We start from the raw sequence: 21803 nt of genomic DNA, 5'->3' as shown, positions 1-21803 counted from the left end.
GTATTTTTATGCTCTAAATTACGAATTAGTAGTAAAATCTCTTTCTGAACGTTAAAGGGCGTCGCCGATGTAATTAAACATCGATAAAATAATCGAGTGAACGCGTATATTATTAAAATGATCAAATCGATGTTACCGGTATTTAAATCAATAAAATCTTATTTAAATAATAAGAAAACAGTGCTCATTATATTTGGATATAAGAATGATTTATTATAAAAAATATTGATTTTTTATGTCATATTTAGTTTTTATTAATTATATAATGAAGACTTATGTAAATACCAATGTACCTGAAATCGAGTAATTATGAATGTATCAATGTATAAACTGTTTAATACAAGTACATCTCTATTTTGTATTTATCGTTATCTGTCACTATCCCTAAGCGATTTTGGAAATTGTATGAGATTGTGATAATATTTTATATCAAAGATTTTTATAGCTATTGTTAATTAACGTTATATTTAATTATCATATATAGTTATTTCAGCTTTAGTTTTTCTACTACAATGAATGGTCAATGATGATTCATTATTTGTGAAGTCAAACATAATCAAGACGAAGCGAAGTTTTAATAGTTTATTTGTGTATTCTTACGTAAAATAATCATGTCTGTGAGTGAAAAAGTATCCCTTTCTGATGCATTAAGCAATGTGGATGTTTTGGATGAATTAACATTACCCGGTACGTATAAATTACGAAATAATACCCGATTGACTAACATCTACATTCTCTTGATAAATACATTGTATTACATATTTAGATGTTGTTTTTATTAACAGGGACTTAAGTCTCAATAGTATATTAACTTGAGATTATTAAAAATATCTCATTAAACTGTAAAGACACGATGAATAATATCAACGAAAGTAGTTAGAGTCACAAGAGTAAACAGTGGTCTAAACAAATCGACCATCAAGGATATTCTCAAAAAGCGTTGTCCAGGTAAAAGATCAGCTAAAACCTTTTTTAGTGTCAAAAACATTGGCTGACATCAAATATATTGTATATTGACATGAATAGGATGATTTTATTTATTTAACAATACAAAAAAGGCAATATCAATAAATTGTGGCTCATATAGATTATACTGTGTAATTCCTCTGTTAGAGTCTAGTGTTATGTATATTAAAAAAGATCTTTTTGAAAGCAATGTGTCAGTCATTGTATAAACATGAGGAGGAAAGGTAAATTAATAATATCTAGTTTATGATTTCACGAAAGTGAATACGTTGTTCCTGTGGCATGGTATTCTATAATAAGATTCCACAGTTATTTTTAACATTTAAAGTTCATGTCGAAAAATATTCATAAGTAGGGCTTATGTTTGGACTTTTCGTAATTTTGGTCGGCTTGAGTCCCGGGACTTTCGGGCCGAAACGAGACGAGACAGTTGAAATTGTTGTCAAAAGTGACATCTGTTGAAAACGAGAGTCCCCTTGTCCGGTGGCTTGTCTCATTTATTAAATCATCAATTCCTGGGACTTTGATTGTAGGCTGTCATGTGTCGGGAATGTTGAAATTGTCGGTAATTCATAAACCATAAGGCATATAAGATTTGTTTAAAGATAAAAAAAGTGTGGAATAGTATTTTTTGACAGAAAACCTACACCACTAGAATTATTTCACTGAAAACTTTATAAACTAGAGAAACTACGAAGTATTCATGCGGTACAACTATTAAAAAATAATTTTCAAATAAATAATTACTTTGATTTTAGATGAACAACCATGCATCGAAGCAGCTCCCTGCTCCATACTTTACCAAGCTAATTTTGATACAAACTTTGAGGATAGAAATGGTTTCGTCACCGGCATTGCAAAATACATCGAAGAGGCTACCGTACATGCCAACTTGGTACGTACATACATTGAGTTACTTATTTAGTTCTTAAGTTACTTTGTTGGTACTCTTAATGAGAGACCCAAATGTTGTTAAGTTAGTTTAAAGTCGAAATCTATATTTATTACAGTTGCTTATTGATCGTCGAAAATCTAGCAACAGTGCAGACGTACTAGCATATAATTTCAAAGAACCAGTTACAAATATAGTTCATATTCTTATTTATCTGTAAAATTACAGTAACACCCCACTTTACGCGACCTCTTTGGTCGCGGGAATCCTCGCTTCCTCGGAACATTCTGATTGAAGAACTGGGGATTCCCAGTTCTACGACTTTGTTCTATGGGGATACCCTCGTCGGTTTGTATCGTTTCGCTTGGTCCGTCGTGTTTAGCTCGGCTGGCAGTCGTGTTTTAATATTTATTGGAGATACATATGTACATAATTTAACGCTACGTCAAATATACCGCCTATAAAGATAAAAGACTTATATATGACTTTCGATTGTTGTAAGTCATGTTATAATTCGAATACTGGTCAGGAAGCTGTCTCAATATTCTGAGATTGATTGTATTGATGTACATCTCCCGTAGCTCCACTGAATGTGGGGATCCCTCAGGGATATATTCTTGGTCCATTTCTCTTTCTCGCTGATATAAATGACTTGCCTAGTAAGCATGACATTGTATTGATTTTCAAAGATATCTTGGATATTATTGACGCAATAGAATATCTTGGTTTAACTTTAGACGGTACAATGGCGCCCTCATAAGTTCTCATAAGTGGGGGGTAGACTCAGTTCTGGGGCATTCGCGGTCAGTAAAATCAGAATGTCAGTCGCCAAAAGAGTGTAATTATGCAATTTTAAATAAAGATAGTTGGATTTGATTATTTATAGATTGACTTATGAATGTAAGTTACAAACAACTCGGGCAGTTCTTGAATATCACATTACATTACAATGTTTTTTTTTATTTAGTGTGTGGCTGAAGTATTATCATACAGAACCTAAATTTATTTGTTTAATTTATGATTCTCCAACAAAAGATACACTCTAAATAGATATTTTTAAGATTGATCAATGTAAGGTTTACTAGTTGTGAGCTCTTTCGATTAATTAATAATAAAAATAAATCTTTACAGAATGAGTTGCTTGAGGAAGGCAACGACCATGCTGTGATGCTTTATACCTGGAGATGCTGCAGCCGAGCCATACCACAGCCGAGATCCAACGAGCAGCCCGACAGAGTGCACATATACGAGCGAACTGTGCAGGTTTTAGCTCCGGAAGTGGACAAGCTGCTGCAGTTTATGTATTTTCAGGTATTTTCCATGGTCCATAGCAGTTTACTTGGTGACTCGAAACGAAACAAGATTCAAATCAAAATCAAAATATACTTTATTCGAGTAGGCTTTTACAAGCAGTTTTGAATCATCATTTAACAAACTATTTAAAGTGAAGCTACCACCGGTTCGGAATGTAGATTCCACTCTAGAACACGTTTTCCCCAACGGTTATCGGTTAAGTGCTCAGTATTGTTGTGTTCCGGTTTGTATAGTGAGTGAGCCAGTGTAACTACAGGGTCAAGGCTAACATCTCAGTTCCCAAGATCCCATAATCATGATTATAATATTGAATGTAATACAAAATGTTACAGCGTAAAGCGATCGAGCGCTTCTGTGGCGAGGTGCGTCGGCTCTGTCACGCTGAGAAGCGCCGGGACTTCGTGTCGGAGGCGTACCTGCTCACCTTGGGCAAGTTTGTCAACATGTTCGCAGTTCTCGACGAGCTGAAGAACATGAAGAGTTCCGTTAAGAATGACTATTCGACGTACAGACGGTGAGATCGGGTATCATAATCATATCATACACAGGCGTTAAAGACATTTCAATTTTAGCCTGACTGGGTACCACCCAGTCGTCATTGATTCTACCACCAAGCGTTCCGGTTTGACGGGTGAGCCTGTGTAACTACAGGCACAAGGGACATCTTAGTCCTCAAGGTTGGTGGCGCATTGGTGATGTAAGGAATGGTTAATATTTCTTACAGCGCCATAGTCTATGGGCGGTGGTGACCAGTTACCATCAGGTGGCCCATTTGCTCGTCCGCCTAAATATTCAGGTGTAAGTTTTACGTATATTGGTTTAGTTATTTTTTGACTAAATTTTATCTTCAGGGCTGCGCAGTTCCTGAAGGTGATGTCTGATAGTCAAAGTCTCCAAGAGTCGCAGAATTTATCCATGTTCCTCGCGACGCAGAACAAGATCAGGGACACCGTGAAGGACGCGCTGGAAAAGATAAACGGTACGTACAATCCTGTGGTACGAGGAGTTGCAGTCTGTAAGTTTCCCACTGCTGGGCTAAGGCCTTTTTGAGAAGGATTTGGTGCTTATTCAACCACGCTGCTCCATTGCGGGTCGGTGGATACACGTGTGGCAGAATTTCGTTGAAATAAGACAAGTGCGGGTTTCTTTGCAATGTTTTCGTTTTCACAAACACAAATTAAGCACATGAAAAAAAAATGGCGTGCCCGGATTTGAACCTGCAATCATAGGTCACCTCGGCTCACGACGTAATTACTTATGTTCACGTTAATGGTAACATTTTGATTTTCCACATTTGAACGTCTTCGGTTATCGAAGGACAAAGTTGAATAATTATGTTTAATATTTGCCAGGCTACGAGGATCTCCTGGCTGACGTTGTTAACATATGCGTGCACATGTTCGAAACGAAGATGTACCTTACACCATCGGAGAAGCACATGCTTGTCAAAGTAAGTACGTCGCAGCGTAAAGAACCCGCGGCGACCGGATGCGTCTGGACTTGTCAGTCGGGTGGGTTCCGCGGGGGGAGGGGACCAATCTGCCATACACTCGCTTGGTACGTTACATGCCGTTCAGGGCTGTTAGAATCTAAATTTAAGAGACGAGCTCATTGTGTTATTTAGTTGTGATTCAACAATTTTGTAATTTTATTCGTGAAAAAAAATTACAATTTGTATTCCTGGTCCAGTATTACCAGTACACGTACGGTACATGTACCGGTAGTACTGACAAATACTTCAAAGGTAGTTTTTCTCCAGGCTAGCATAGCTCTTACCCGTTCCAATGACACACACACACACAAACGCACGCACGCACGCACACGTAAACACACGTGTATACAAACACGTTCCCACACAACTCCCGTCCTATAAACACACGTACACACATATGCACGCGAGGAATTGACCGTTTTTCCATTCCAGGTCATGGGCTTCGGTCTGTTCTTGATGGACTCGGATGCGTGCAACATAAACAGACTGGATCAAAAGAAAAAGATACGCCTGGATCGCATCGATAGAATATTTAAGGTAACGTCGAAAGTGTTTAGTTTCACTTGTGGATAAGCGCAGCTTTGTACGTGCAGAGGTTTTGAATCCAAGATGGCGCATCCCGCAACGTCCGGATTCGATTTTGAGTTTTTGGTAATAATTTCTATGTACCTTTTCAAATCACAAGACGCAAGCGACGCGACGCCTTATCTGACACTGTAAGTAAACAACGCGCGAGGTGAATCCCCGTCGCCGAGGCGCGGGCGCATCCCTAGGCATAGTTCATCGACCAAGTTGCGTTACCGCACAGGAGATACATATTTAGTTGTTTGTCATAAATAGGAATAGAATTAGTATCCACGCTGTGAATAGTTACGGGTTTCATGGATGAGTTGTTAAATTGTTGGTGGGGTGGGGGGGGGGGTCTTTGACTAGTGACTAATCAAATCGCCATCTGAGACACTTTACATTTCATTCATAAAAATGCGTTTTATCCCGTTTTTGTGGAATTTGAAAAAATTTTTTTGAATTTCTAAAAGCAGTATTAATAATCTTCTAAGGGTATTAACGAGCTCATTTGAATAGATACCACAACTCTAACATTAGTTAGTCCACCGTTCAATTGTGTTTCGGTTTCGCGGGTGGTACCATCCACTCGTCGAAAAATATATTTTAGTATACGAGCGAGATATACAGAGTTGTAGATGGTACCATTGACCTGTGGTATATTAACCTGTTATTAATTTTCCACAGAACCTGGAAGTGGTACCGTTGTTCGGTGATATGCAGATAGCGCCGTTCAACTACATCAAGAGATCGAAGCACTATGATCCCAGCAAGTAAGTGAAACGTTTAATGAAAATATCTCTATTTATAATACAACACTGTTACACTTAACTACTTATATCCGCTTTCAAATCAAATCAAATCAAATCAAATCAATATATACTTTATTCGAGTGGGCTTCTACGAGCACTTTTTGAATCGTCATTTAACAAACTATTTAAATGAAGCTACCACACGTTCGGAATGGAGATTCTACCGAGAGGAATCGGCGAGAAACTCAGTAGTTACTCTTTTTCGACATCTAAAAATACAGTCATGTTAGTTAAATACAATTATATATGTATGTCACGTCCATGCTGCTAACCTCAACCGAGAAGCTATCTGGAAACCGGCTGTCTTGGTATGGGCATGTTATGCGGAGGAATGAGGACCACGTTGTGAGAAAGGTTTGGAAAACGGATGTGGATGGATATAGAGGTAGGGGACGACCCAGGAAACGATGGATGGATTGTGTGAAAGACGATATGGTTAGAAAGAATGTTACTCGTGAGATGACGTCCGACAGAGAAGTATGGAAGAGGAAGACATGCTGCGCCGACCCCAAATAAAATTGGGATAAGGGCAGGAGGATGATGATGATGATGATATGTATGTCACGTCTGCCTGGAAGTCAACGAGCGTTAACTCCACTTTAATTTTACTTCCGAAGTTCTGATGACAGCTCCGACGTTCGAAACGGCATTTTTCGCGAATCCACAGCGAATATCACAGATTAATCGAGCTCTCGACCAATGACGTCGCGTCGATTCAAGGTCAAATGTTGTTTACGTGGGTTTTGTCCCCTTGTGGATGGAATAGACTATATGAATTATATTTTACAATTATACAGAGCGAGGGAATGCAATTTCTTTGTGGTAGGTAGGATTTTGTTGAAGCCTGCCGGGGTAGGTTCAATTCACACAACCTATCCCCCAGCCAAAAATAGAATTCCTCACAAAAATGTTGGATAACTCAGCTATTTTTTGAATACCGATTAAAGTTAACGATAAATCTTTTTGCAGATGGCCGCTCTCGTCGAGTCCGAACCCGCCCTCCCCCCAAGCGGATCTGATGGTCCACCTCCCGCAGATAAGGGAGGAACACCAGAACTATATATCGGAGCTGGCGAGATACAGTAACGAGGTGTGTTTGAGAGTTTACATATTATGGTCGCGGTGATGTTCTTCTGGAAGACCTGCCATGGCATTAGAAGAAATCATGGATTTTTCTAGAAGTTGTGATGCAGATCCTCGAGTAATAAAAAATCCTTGAGTTTTTCTGCTGAGTAAATCTCAGTAGCGATTAGGATCTGGAAATTGTTATTTATTTATGATATTGGTAGATGGACTTTCAAATGGGACAACTGATGGTGGTCACCATCTATAGACATTGGGGTTGTAAGAATTATTAACCATCGCTTACATCGAAACGGAACAGTACCGTGCGCTGCTGTTTGGCGGTAGAATATCTGATGAGTGAGCCCTAGCACGAAGTGCACTCGATGCAATAGTGAGATCATTTGTGTTGTTCGTTCTGCGCAGCTAGCTGTCCCTTTAAATAGGACGCTGTGACCCTATTGGTCAGAAATATGCCATCATACTATATGTTAGGTACGTGCGTACTTTTTTTCATTCATTCCATACTTATCCCCCCCCCTCGCAGGTGACGACAACGTTCAAGGAGGCGGGCTCCGACTCCGAGAACCGCGCCGTGACGGAGCTCTGCCTGCGCGGCTTGCAGCTGCTCTCGTCGTGGTGCTCCGTGCTCACGGAGCTCTGCTCGTGGAAGCTGCTGCACCCCACCGACCACGCCACTAACCCGCGGTGTCCTGCCGAAGCGGAAGAGTACGAGAGGGTGGGACTAATATGAACTAATATTAAACGACCGGTTTTCATGGGTACGCCACTCCGAGGTCCCGGGTTCGATTCCCGGCCGAGTCGATGTAGAAAAAGTTCATTAGTTTTCTATGTTGTCCTGGGTCTGGGTGTTTGTGGTGCATGTGTCTAACTTCAACGAAATTCTGCCACATGTGTAGTCCACCGATCCGCATCGGAGCATCGGGGTGGAATATGCTCCGAACCTTCTCCTCGAAGAGAGAGGAGGCCTTAGCCCAGCAGTGGGAAATTTACAGGCTGTTAATGTAATGTGAAATCTAAAATGTATTGGTTGGATTATTTTTCTTTTTTTTGTAAATACATATTTATAATACAAACATGGAAAACAACCGGACTGCGGGCAAAAATAAATGTCGGATTCGGACTCTACACTCGGCGTCGGAGTTACTTTAACCGCTAGATCAACGTTGCAGTCAAAAAATATATAAACTATAAAACTACTCTATAGATTCACAGTTCTGAAGCACCCGTTTGTTGGCCAAACATTGGCTTATATTGGCGCGTGGGTGGAGTGTGATTTGAAGTGATTTCTCACAGAATAACGCTCAGATAGTTCACGTGTAGTATATGAATCTTCGTAGTCTGCTTTTGTGATATTTTTAATATGAAAATTCGTTTCAGGCGACCCGATACAACTACACGTCCGAGGAGAAGTTCGCAATGATAGAGGTGATCGCCATGATCAAAGGTCTCCAAGTGCTGATGGCGAGGATGGAGACGGTCTTCGCTGATGCAGCGCGGCGGTCCATATACGCGGAACTGCAGGACTTCGTGCAACTACTGCTGAGGGAACCCCTCCGAAAGGCCATCAAGAACAAAAAGGATTTGATACGCAGGTCAGATTTAGAGTTATTGTATACTCTGTAGTGTATTTGGCATCGGCGTTGGACCGTGCGGAGCCGGGGCGGGTCGCTGGGTGATATAATTTGGTATTGAAGGCCTCTCCTCTTTCGAGGGGGCCCAAAAAGTTGAAGGTGATATAAAACTGTGGCATTTTGAAGCATGTGGAGTTATGTCAAAAAATCAAAGTATACTTTATTCGTGTAGGCTTTTACGAGCACTTTTGAATCGTCGTTTAACAAACTATTTAAAGTAGAGTTACCGCCGGTTCGGAATGTAGATTCTACTGAGAGGAACCGGCAAGAAAGTCTGTAGTTGCTGTTTTTCAACTTTTAAAAATACAAAGTCATGTCATGTCACGTCACGTCACGGCAAGGATTTATTGACTCTGCGGAGTCGGAAACTTGGCGTCGTAAGCTTATCCTTAGTTCTCGTGCACGTACAATGATTATCACTGATCCTGTGACGCAGCAGGGAGTTTTCCGACTCCGTCAAAGACGTCCCGCAGAGAGTCGTAGCGAGTGAGGGTTTGGTCAGGGATTTTGATTTTGGTGCGGTCCCTCTGACAAGCGCGTGGCCCGCAGCATCGTGGTGTCGGTGCGCGAGACGTGCGGCGACTGGGCGCGGGGCTGCGAGCCGCAGCTGGACCCCGCGCTGCGCGGGAAGAAGGACGCCGACGCCAGCTTCGCCATCAAGGTGCCGCGCCGGAACGTGGGTGAGTGCGCCGCGAGGCGAGGGGCCTTGCGCTCGTCGTATATCCCGAGCTTAATGTAATGTCATGTTGTACTTTTGTCGTGTTCTGGTTTGAGGGGTGAGGGAGCCGGTGTAACTTAGGGCGAAATAACCATTGCTCTCTGGCTCACTCGAGGTCGGTGGCGCCTTCGTGGTGTAAAGAGTTTACGTTTACTGGGTCCGTCTATCTAATGTTAATAAAATACTTCCTGATTTGCAGGACCATCGTCGACCCAGCTGTACATGGTGCGCACCCAGCTGGAGGCGCTCATCTCCGACAAGTCTGGAGGTCGGAGGACGCTGCGGAAGGATCTCGACGCGGCTACACTTCAACAGATCGAGACGTTCCACAGGCAGAGTTTCTATTGGATGTATATGTTGAATTTGGCGGGTGAGCTGGGAATTTATAGATAGATATTATACTAGTTTTCGCCCGTGATTGTTCCCGCATCTGAGGGAAGGGGGGGGGGCGTCGGAGTGGCCCGTATTAGGTAATCTATGTCCGCCTGAGTACGCTGTAGTCTGTGAGCCAGTGTAACTACAGGCACGGATGACATCTTAGTTCCAAAGTTTGGTAGTGCATGACGATGTAACAGGTGGTGACCACTTACCACTAGGTGGCGATTGTTGTACGTAATAAAAGTTGTTTGTTTTTTCCCACAGATTCCCTGGCGAAGTGCTGTGATCTATCCCAGTTGTGGTACAGAGAGTTCTATCTCGAGATGACCATGGGGAGGAAAGTTAATGTAAGGTTTACTCCACACTGGCTTCCGTCATAGGGTATTCTACTTAGGGTTGAAAGTACTTCAAAATATTGATTTTTCGTATTAACAAACAGCCACTAAAAGAAATATAGAACCTTTTTATTTCCCGCAAATACGCTGTCAGACATTTTGATGACGTCACACGGATAAAAACATCATTCAACGTTAACAGCTACGAATGTTTGGTGTTTTTTTTTGGGAAAATAATGAATTACGATCGCTTTAGTTGGCGTGTAGTGTCTACTTGTACAAACACTAGAATTAAAACTCCGGAAAAGTTGATTATCAAAGTTCCATATGAAAATGAAATGATAGTTTTCGTCCCTTTAAAATACCCATTTCGTGTACATTGACTAACTGTGCCCGCGGATTTATCTGCAGTTATTTAAGTTCAGCCGCAGGAGTCTTACTGTTACTGAAATATAATATTACTGCTGGACAATCGGTTCAACAGATTCAGTTAAGCAAAGTTATGGTTGTGTGTGTTTATAACGTATGATTATATATTTCTTACAGAAATGCACAGTGCGACATCAGCACAATGAAGAATGTAACGACCTTATCACGATGGAGAAGAGGATCCAGTTCCCCATCGAGATGTCCATGCCCTGGATCCTGACTGATCATATCCTCCGGAGCAAGGAGCCCGCGATGATGGAGTTAGTTCTATTTTGCCTTCGATATCCTTGTACTTCCGGTACCATAGACTAGACTAAAACGGCTCATTGAACAATACGAAGACCTTGTCATCTTTTCTACCAACTGTGACGTCACTAGACATACTTTGACGTCATTATGGACGGTTTTAAAATTATTACCAGCGATTTGAGCAACAAAATTACTTATTGATGTAACGTAACCTCAATTGACTTGAAATTATACCTTCATTCGAGTAAGAATTAAATTTGAGTCCTTAAATATATACAAATACTAGTTGCGGCTTTACTCGCGCGAAATTTATAAAACACAAACTTCTGACCACCGTTTTACCCCCTTGGGGGAGGAGTTTCGTAAAATCATAAATTAAGATTGTGTTGACTATAAGAGCCGAGACGGCCCAGGTGATTTCGTGTTCAAACCCAGGCAGGCACCGCTGAATTTCCACGTGCTTAATTTGTGTTTATAATCCATCTCGTGCTCGATGAAGGAAAACATCGTGAGGATACTTGCATGTGTCTAATTTCAACGAAATTCTGCCACATGTGTATCCACAAACACGCATTGGAGCATCGTGGTGGAATATGTTCCAAACCGTCTCCTCGAAGGGATAGGAGGCCTTAGCCCAGCAGTGTGAAATTTACAGGCTGCTAATTGAGTGTAATGTATGTCAACTATTAATATTTGAAATTAATTTGATCATTTGTTATCCCCAGATACGTCTTATACCCCTTGGATCTCTACAACGACTCCGCTCAGTACGCGCTGACGGTCTTCCGCAAGCAGTTCCTGTACGACGAGGTCGAGGCCGAAGTGAACCTGTGCTTCGATCAATTCGTCTACAAACTCTCCGAACTCGTCTATGCTCACTACAAGCAACTGGCGTCGAGGTTTGGTTGACTTTCTTTTTATTAATCTATTTGATGATCTCGTCCTGATCGATTTCGGGTCACGGTCTATCTCAGAGATTAACCAAATACGCAGAACATATTATAGTCCACAAGTGCGTGCGTGCGTGCGTGCGTGCGTGCGTGCGTGCGTGCGTGTCCCGAGACGCACACTTTTTTCTTTATTTAAGAGCCCGTTCGAAATTCATTTTTCATTCGACATTCGAGGTCGCCAAAACTCCCATAGAACTTAGGATGGCAAATGTTCGAAACACCATTACCTTGAATGAACCTAGCGACGGTCCGTGTGCAGCATGCTGCTGGACAAGCGGTACCGCGCGGAGTGCGCGGCGCGCGGGGCCAGCACGGGCTGCGGCGCGGGCCGGTACGCGTCGCTGCTGCGCCAGCGGCACGTGGCGCTGCTGGGCCGCCACGTCGACCTCTGCGCGCTCGTGAGTGCATCTCGGGGAACATTTGGCGAGCGGAGGCCTGGCGCGGCCGGCTTTGTTCGCGCGCTGACGTAACGTCTCCCCCGCAGGTCGCTCAACGAATAAACGCGGACATGCATCGCGCGCTGGACGCGGCGGTCGCCAAGTTCGAGGCGGGCGACATCACGGGCGTGGTGGTGAGTTCGATTCCGGCGTAGCGCTCGAATTCAGAGCAGCAGATTGTTTAGCGGTTCGAATCGAATGATGATTGCGGGTTCGAACACAAGCGAACCACTGAATTTAAAGGTGCATTTGTGTTTATAATTCGTCTCGCGCTCGGCTTTGATGCGTGGTGGAACTCCATCTCCTCAAAGGGTCTTAGCCCAGCAGTGGAATATTTACAAGCTGTTACTAAACTTTTCTTTTTTTTTTTTACTTATTTTCCCGGGGATTTAAGTGGATTCCCTGAAGAAGAAAAATATTATCGGAAATTTTTGCATAATTGGCTACCCGACGGTGAGTGGTCACCACCGCCCATAGACATCAGAGCCGTGAGAATTATTACGCGTTCCTTTTATCGCCAATGCGCCATCAACTAAGAACTAAGACATTACTCAGTCACCCTTGAAACCTAAACATACCTTGGAATAACAAAAAGCATCACATCTTCTAGGAAAAAAAGTCTTCAAATATATCTATAAGTTTAGCTTTATTTATAATACAAGACTTTTCTGAACTTTCACTGGACTACTTAAATTTTTTACTTCCAAAGTTCATATAGAAACCTCGCCGAATCCCAAAACGCCATTCGCGAATCCACGGCGACTATCATAGTTTAATCGAGCTCTCGACCAATGATGACGCGTCGATTCAAGGTCAAAGTTGTTCACTCGACATCACTATTCGCATGGTCGTAAATGTGTTTCGTCGCCAGGAACTCGAGGGTCTGATCGCCGTCAACCGGCTCTGCCACAAGCTGCTCAGCCGCTACCTGTCGCTGGACGAGTTCGAGGCCATCCTGCGCGAGTCGGACCACGGCGTGCTGGCGCCCTACGGACGGATCACGCTGCACGTTTTCTGGGAGTTGAACTACGACTTCTTGCCCAACTATTGTTACAACGCTGCGACTGATCGGTGAGGATCCAACCGTTATGTATTTCCTACATGGTGAGTACGTGTAGGTACCATCTGCTCCTCGGCCTCCTGCCGTTAGCATCGCCCCGCTTAGGGGGGTTCTCTGTATCTCCACAGTAGCGTGTGTAAGCGATCCTATGTTGTTCCCTGAAGAGATGGTATTCTAGTGCAATCAGCACTGGTCAGATCCACAGATCTCCCATTTCAAGTTGTCGAAACTAGTAAATAAATTTTCCAGCGAAAAAAAGGTGTTTCTGGTTATGGCTGCCGTCTTGTTCTATCACGGAAACCATATCGTTAGACCAGTTGAACCTGAGGCTCTACCCTTGCGAAATTTATAAAACACGAGTTCTCACCCCTCATTTTACTCCTTCGGGGGGTGAACTGTCTCCGCACCAAATGTCATCTGAATCGGTTCAGCGGTTTAAGCGTTAAAAGGTGACAGACAGAGTTACTTTCGTATCCATAATGTTAGTATATATACATATTTTGACCGTAGGTTCGTGAAATGTCGCGGTATACAGTTCGCGCCGGTGGTGCAGCGCGAGAAGCTGCAGCAGTTCGGGCACGCCATGCTGTGGGGCTCCAAGCAGCTCAGCCTGGCGTATTCGGCTCAATACGCTCAGTACAACGGTAATGTTCATTTATAGTTATCACTACCCCCCCCCCCCCCCGGCATCGCACGGTGCAATGTTGACACTGAATATACTACAGAATGACTTTAAATACAACGTTCACAGCTCTTTTGTCAAACCGCTATGTCCCATGCTGTTATGTGCTGTAAAGGGCCGTACAGCGCCACTGTCCAAACAAAAACCTTGTGAGGTGACGGCAGACAGAAGTCTGGAAGAAGACACGCTGCACGGACCCCAAATAAAATTGAGATGAGGGCGGAATGATAACGACTTGAACAAAGAACACTACATAAACGAATTCTCTAACGGGTCTCATCGAATTCCAGGCTTCGTGGGCCCGCAGCACCTGCACGCGCTGGTGCGGCTGCTGGGCTACCAGGGCGTGGCGGTGGTGGTGTCGGAGCTGCTGGGCGTGGCGCGCGGGCTGCTGCACGGCACGCTGGCGCAGTTCACGCGGGCGCTGGCCGCCGCCATGCCGCGCCACTGCAAGCTGCCGCGGTACGACTACGGCTCCAACGGTCAGTGCCCCGGACGTGACGTCACGTGGCGACGTGCCGGTGACGTCGGCGCTTCGAATGATACCCCGAATTATGTCGAATACATTATTTATTCAATTTCATTAATTTACAACGAGCCGAGTTGGCTCAGTGTTTGGGACGCATCTCAACCGATAATTGCGGGACGAGCACCACTGAATTCATGTGCTTAATTTGTGTTTATAATTCATCTCGTGCTCGGCGGTGAAGGAAAACATCGTGAGGAAACCCGCATGTGTCTAATTTCAACGAAATTCTGCCACATGTGTATAGCACCAACCCGCACTGGAGCAGCGTGGTGGAATATGCTCCGAACCTTCCCCTCAAAGTGAGAGGAGGCCGTAGCCCAACAGTATAAATATAATATTATATAGTAATAATATAGTATAAATGTAAAAACATTTCGCAAAGTAATATTTCTCACAGTATCATTGGCGGTGACCACTTACCATTGGCTCGTAGTAATTTCGTTTTCAAACTTGTTCCAGGTGTTTTGGGTTATTATCACGCGCAACTGACGGACATCGTCCAATACCCGGACGCGAGGACGGAGCTCTTCCACGCTTTCAGGGAACTCGGCAACATCATACTGTTCTGTATGCTGATCGAGCAGGTAAGCTGCGGCTCGGGGTCGTGCGTTGGTTTTAGCTTAAAATGACGTTCTGATCGTATGTTTTTTATATTATATATTTTTTTTTTATTACGTATACTATATAGATATATGTATGTATATGTAAAAGAAAGTTATTTGTTAATTAACTGCCGCTAGTTATTTGTACGGTGTATTTATATAAGTTGTATGTATCGCTCTCGAAATTAATTAATAATGTATTTCTTTATTGGTTAAGTTAATAATTAAAGTAAAACAATACAGTAATGTAAGATAATGTTGTAACAACGTTCCCGGTTCTAGCGTATCCAGAAGAGAGCTTAAATTTCCCGCCAATGTTTTCTTTTTTTTTTTTTAATGTTGCCCGCTTCAAAAATCGTAGCGACAACATCTATATGATTTATTTATAAATATCTATAATCTGCTCTATATTCTATTTATTAGTATTTTTTTGTATTTATGTATTTGCTATATTTATTGAGTTGTATTCGCTATTATTTCATAATGTAAGTTTTTACTGCACCGCCATATTGCCGTCTTCCATGCACGTTATCCTTCTAACCCAAAGGTTGTCTGGAAGAAATGGCTTATAAGCCATAAGACCGCCTTTTGCTTGGCCAATTTTCTTTTAAAGAAAATATATTTTGTATCTTTATGTATATTTGGTGTGCGATAAAGAGTTAAATAAATAAATAAATATGTTGTACTTTATGGGGTATGTGATGTTTTGGAGCTGAGCCACTCGCGGTCCGCCCGCCAGCGCTGACGTCAGCGACGCCGGCAAACTCGCGTCGATGCTCGCTTAATATTACTTAGTATAAAACGAAGTCGCTTAGCGCTGTCTGTCCCTGCGTGCGCTTAGATCTTTAAAATTACGCAACTGATTTTGATGCGGTTTTCTATAATAGATAGATTGATTCAAGGGGAAGGTTTATGTGTTTAATACACGCACAATTTAGTTGAGAAATATTGATAATTTTGGAGGTTTCTGATGTGATGTCGTAAACAAAGACATTGTTTGGTAAATAAGACTGACTTCTGAGTTTCAAAAATAGAAAAGTTGCTTTCTGCTTGAGTGGAGTTTGAATGTATGTTCTGTTTGTTCATAGGCTCTATCACAAGAGGAGGTGACGGACCTCCTCCACGCGGCTCCCTTCCAGAACATCTTGCCGCGACCGTACACGGCGGGTGAGTAACGTTTGACTTTTGGTAATATCAAATATAAACTTTGTTGTGGAACCAGCCGTTCGACGCTGTTTCGCCTGCTCTTTGTGTCGTTCGAGTAAACCTTGGATTATTTATATGTTTATATAGAATGTTAGGGCACACGCACACTGGTAAAGTAGCGTGACGTTGGCGTGTCAAGCTGTCACGCACACTAAGATAATACAGTTGTCTCGTTTTTTTTTTTGGGAGGCGGACGAGCAAATGTGCCACCTGATGGTAAGTGGTCACCACCGCCCAAAGACAATGGCGCTGTTAGAAATTCTGGTCGTCTTTAAAGTTGATTTACGGATGATGATTTAACGTGTCAATGTACTCGGACGCATCGGCCGATGGAGGAAGAGAGATGGATGCGTCACAAGCCGAACGCTCAGGCCGATCGTGCCTCTCTATCGTTTGTTCCTCTCGCTTGCACGCTCGGCTCAGGCGGAACGTAACGAGTCATGCTTTTTCGTAATAAAAAAATACTAAGATTTTGTAATTCCAAAACTGTAGCTGTATAAGTCAGGGGACCAACGAGGCGGTCTTGATACTCGTATTAAAACGAATCGTATCTGAATCCGCAGAGGGCGAGAAACTGGAAACGAAACAGAAGCGTCTCGAGGCGAAGTACTCGGCGTTACAGATCGTGCAGAATGTGGAGAAGTACGGCACTGCGAAGGTGAGCCGGCAGGAAACTTGACCCGGTACGCGTCGGAACTTGTCTTCCCAACGACTAACGACCCGACTCGATCGTTGCCGAGCAGCAGAGCCAGCTGTCCCGCGAGGGCGACCTGCTGACGCGCGAGCGGCTGTGCTGCGGCCTGTCGCTGTTCGCGGTCGTGCTGCGCCGCCTGCGCGCGTGTCTGGCCGCGCCGCAGTGGCCCGCGCCCCCCGCGCCGCCGCACCACGCCCCGCTGCACACCGACGACACCGCCGAGTTCCACAGGTGCACGCGCACGCGCACGCACGCACGCGCACGCACCGATACTCGCATTATTTGTAATGTAGTGTTTGTCGAGCTTAAATAATGTTCGGTCAATCAAGATAAATCTATTAACTCTTCAATCAACAATACCACTAGATCACGCGTCGCAGTCTCATAAGTGGTACCATCAAATGACACGTCACCTCAAAGTGGGTCTTATTTAAATTTGGTTTAACTCTCGATTACGTGTGTTTTCGAAACGTGTAAAAATAAACGTACCGGACTGAATGCTTTACTTTCGGCGATTAAATACTAACATAGGAGTAATTATTTAATTTAAATAATATTCAAATATGTTAATGAAACAACAGTTGTTTAGTTTTTGACCAACCCACGCGCCAATATAAGCCAATGTTTGACCAACAAACGGTAGCTTCAGAACTGTGAATCTATAGAGTTTTATAGTTTATATATTTTTTGACTGCGACGTTGATCTAGCGGTTAAAGTAACTCCGACGCCGAGTGTAGAGTCCGAATCCGACATTTATTTTTGCCCGCAGTCCGGTTGTTTTCCATGTTTGTATTATAAATATGTATTTATAAAAAAAAAAAAGAAAAACAATCCAACCAATACATTTTAGATTTCACATTACATTAACAGCCTGTAAATTTCCCACTGCTGGGCTAAGGCCTCTTCTCCCTTTTTTAGGAAAAGGTTTGGAGCATATTCCACCACGCTGCTCCAATGCGGGTCGGTGGAATACACATGTGGCAGAATTTCGTTGAAATTAGACACATACAGGTTTCCTCACGATGTTTTCCTTCACCGCCGAGCACGAGATGAATTATAAACACAAATTAAGCACATGAAAATTCAGTGGTGCCTGCCTGGGTTTGAACTAACAATCATGCACCACTGGGCCATCTCAACCAATAGTTTCGGAGAAATGTTTGCACAGCACATACATACACTGCTGTAAAAATCTTCTTCGCCAATAAAATTTTTCGAAAGTATATACGACGGAGTTCTAATTTGAAGAATATCAAAAAGGAATTATTTTTGTATATATTGGAAGCCTTAATACGTCTTAATGAGTTGTTATATGGTGGTGGCGTCGATCGGAGTATTAATAACATGAATTTTAGCCGAGACGGCCCAGTGGTTAGAACGCGTGCATCTTAACCGATGATTTCGGGTTCAAACCCAGGCAGGCACCACTGAATTTTCATGTGCTTAATTTGTGTTTATAATCCATATCGTGCTCGGCGGTGAAGGAAAACATCGCGAGGAAACCTGCACGTGTCTAATTTCAACGAAATTCTGCCACATGTGTATTCCACCGACCCGCATTGGAGCAGCGTGGTGGAATATGCTCCAAACCTTCTCCTCAAAGGGAAAGGAGGCCTTTAGCCCAGCAGTGGGAGATTTACAGGCTGCTAATGTAATGTAAAAAAAAATGTATGAATTTTACCACTTTCCAGGTTGTGGTCAGCGCTCCAATTTCTATACTGTATCCCCGTGGGCGACACTCAGTTTACAGTCGAGTAAGTAACTTTAAACTAAACCTCCCACGTGCGGCAGAAGCCTGTAGTCTATTGAATAGACTACTGAGTATATAATTACAAAACAATCTCTTCAGGGAACTCTTCGGCGAGGGTCTCCACTGGGCTGGATGCACGATTATTGCGTTGCTGGGTCAGCAGAGACGCTTCGAGGCCCTGGACTTTTGTTACCATATTCTGCGCGTGCAACGCGTCGATGGAAAGGATGAACTGGTTAAGGGAATCGTAAGTGTCTAGCTGTGGACGTGTAGTCGGGGCCGGCGTTAGGGACGGGGCGATCGAGCGACGGACCAGGGCGCCGAGATCTGGAGTCTCTTGCGTCCCGTCCTACATAGACTCAATAATCCATGCATATCCTTAGAGTCGGTCCTCGACTCGCTGTAATCACGCTCGCTACGTAAGTAAACAAGCTCGTCCCAGGTTTTCTAAGCGCCGTCCTGGACCTTCCAAATCCGACCCTGGACATATAAAAGGGCGGCGAAGGCATGTTTAGCCCGGGGCGCCTAGATGGTTGAGGCCGGTCCTGCATGCATATTTAAGTAAATTGTAAGATTTAATTTGTTAATTTTGTCCTCGCAGCCCCTGAAGCGCATGGTGGACCGCATCAGACGGTTCCAGGTGCTGAACTCGCAGATCTTCAGCGTGCTCGGGAGGCACCTCGCCGCGGACGACGAGCGCGCCGGCGTGGAGCACGTGCGCTGCTTCCCCCCACCCGCCGCCACCCACCACAACTGAGAGAAATTCAACGAGCATACGAACTGAGCACGTTAACTCCAGTTTTACTCCAGGGAAAATATTTTATACTGAATACCGATATTCCGTTAATACGACTATATAATGAGTTATTATTTTTCTTAGTAGTAATTATTGCAGTCCCACGGTCGAACGGACAAATTTAATGGTTAATATCGAATATTTAATATCGGAAGCTTAAATTCAATCGCAAAATCTTCCCCATAACCGAATATTGCATCCAATTAAAGTGTATAGTGTTCAAGAGGTGCTTAAATCGTTTAGATAGAAATCATCAAGTCGATTCCAACAGCCGGACGAGTGAGGGGTCGTTCATTTATTACGTAAGACTGTTTTCGCTAGTTTTTGATCCCCTCCCCCTTTATCATAAGAAAAAATAAGAATAGGCTGACCCCCTCCGCCCCTGTTGTCTTTTGTAATGATTATTTTTCAAATATTTTTTTGTTTCCTTGTAATGTCAAAGGTACTAAAAATCTTTATTGTTTGGCTCGTCCATTGTCATGGAATATATACGTAATATCGGTTTATACCTAAACGCATCCGAGCGAACTATTTTAATGGTAATTTTTAACATTGAAACACCTCCCCACCCCCTTGTAAGAAAACCTAAGACATGGTCGACCACCTCCCCCCCCCCCTAAACTCGTCTTACGTAATAAATGAATGGGCCCTAAGGATTAACGATACTGTATCAACTAACTGTAGTTTATTCCATACACTTGAAAATTTGACATCGGAGTGACGTCACTATTTCGCAAATCCTCATGACATCTTTCGACCAATGACGTTCCGACGATTCAAGGTCAGATTTGTTTACGTTTCCTCCCGCCATTGAAATAGATAATGTTAGTTATGTTGCATATGTTAAATGTTAAGTAGTTTAGTTTTATGCAGACTCTGCAAAAGTATTATACTATATTTAAGCACTTTATTAATAGTAATTTTACATATTGTAAACATTTTTATTCTTATACTATTTAAAGTCCATTGTAACTCGAATCGAACTCGTGTAGAACAAAATGCTCATGTCATTGGTCGATGAGCGCGGCTAGAGCGAATCCGACTTTCTTGCTTTGAGTTCGTTTCAGAGTTTAAGGGACAGTGTGTTAGGTATAAGTACACCTCTTTACATGACGGTACATTCCAATACCAGAATGGCGAGAATACGATAGACGACAAAAAAACCTTTTAAAATATATTGTGTTTTGCTAACTCTATCTCAGTTGGAAGGTCGACAGAATAATTTATAGTTAACACTTTTTTTCAGTACTTTAGTAAACTTTTTTTACTTACGTTGTAATGGTTTCTCATTTAACGTATTTATTTTGCATTTTATAATTATTGTTTAAATTATGATATTTTATATTATTGTTTAAGATTCTTGTATCACGACAATTATAGTAAATAAATTATCTAGCGGATAATTGGTTTTTTATTTACAACTGTTGCCCGTACTTTACGCTCTGAGTTAAATATTTTTATTAATATAAATTAAAATACTGATAAAACAGTAATATAAAAAAATGAGGCAGTCGTGGGCCGCCAGTATATGACAGAAATCAAAATAGTTTTTTGTTAAAAGAGTAAAATTGAAAATCCACAGACGTATGGTTAAATAAATAAAAACAGAGTTTCGTTAATTTGATAAATATACTGTATTCATTCCTATTTATTATGTTCTATTATTATTATTATTAATTTAAGAGTGAATTACTTTTTATTGTAATCCAATAGTGCTGTAAATACCTGTACTGGTGTATTACACTGCATCGGTCCGTGTACTTTTGATTGAATTGTTTTTGTAAATATCCTGATGGTGTTTCAAATAAATAAATAAATAACAATATATAATAACGAAGTACAGTACAAACGCCTCATAACAAGACAGGAGAGAGCGGGTCACACAGGGGAAACCCCGTATAAGAGGACATGTCTTACCCTCGAGGCAATAGATGCTTCTCATCGAAAGAGTGAAGTTAAAATTAATGATTAGTTCGATTCGGATCGCGCAATGTATGGACTTTAAAATATTAGTAACTGCTGTCTGAGCTTCGTTTTAGCAAATTAAAAATGTATATTTAAAAAAACGTGTTCGTGTCGGGACGCCCGACAGAAGTGATAACTTATCTAAATTGAACTATTTAATATTAAAATTGTTTAACTTGATTCGTGCACGGGTACAGTAAGCTCAACGACAACTTATTCACAATAAATTATTAATTTTACCCGATCGAAGCCGAGTTTTCATCTA

The 21803-nt window shown here is 42.4% G+C and overlaps 1 protein-coding gene across 1 annotated transcript; it reads left to right on the top strand.

Moving 5' to 3' along the window:
• Positions 1 to 382: 382 nt before the first annotated feature.
• On the top strand, positions 383 to 20716 carry LOC113394100 (cytoplasmic FMR1-interacting protein). The gene is made up of 28 exons (XM_026631298.2): positions 383 to 687; positions 1725 to 1861; positions 2990 to 3169; positions 3505 to 3686; positions 4024 to 4151; positions 4525 to 4622; positions 5097 to 5201; positions 5916 to 6001; positions 7010 to 7130; positions 7650 to 7841; positions 8504 to 8718; positions 9307 to 9437; positions 9675 to 9845; positions 10118 to 10200; positions 10735 to 10877; positions 11592 to 11765; positions 12076 to 12214; positions 12301 to 12387; positions 13125 to 13324; positions 13824 to 13957; positions 14286 to 14477; positions 14984 to 15108; positions 16215 to 16293; positions 16896 to 16990; positions 17076 to 17257; positions 18719 to 18781; positions 18877 to 19024; positions 19379 to 20716. The coding sequence occupies exons 1-28, from the start codon at positions 612 to 614 to the stop codon at positions 19532 to 19534; spliced, it is 3822 nt and encodes a 1273-aa protein (XP_026487083.1). The 5' UTR covers positions 383 to 611; the 3' UTR covers positions 19535 to 20716.
• The last annotated feature ends 1087 nt before the right edge of the window (positions 20717 to 21803 follow it).

Source organism: Vanessa tameamea, chromosome 31, assembly GCF_037043105.1.
Source record: "Vanessa tameamea isolate UH-Manoa-2023 chromosome 31, ilVanTame1 primary haplotype, whole genome shotgun sequence".
NCBI classification, from domain to species: Eukaryota; Metazoa; Arthropoda; class Insecta; order Lepidoptera; family Nymphalidae; genus Vanessa; species Vanessa tameamea.
Note: the sequence above shows the minus strand (reverse complement) of the source record. Positions and strands in the feature narration are given on the sequence as shown.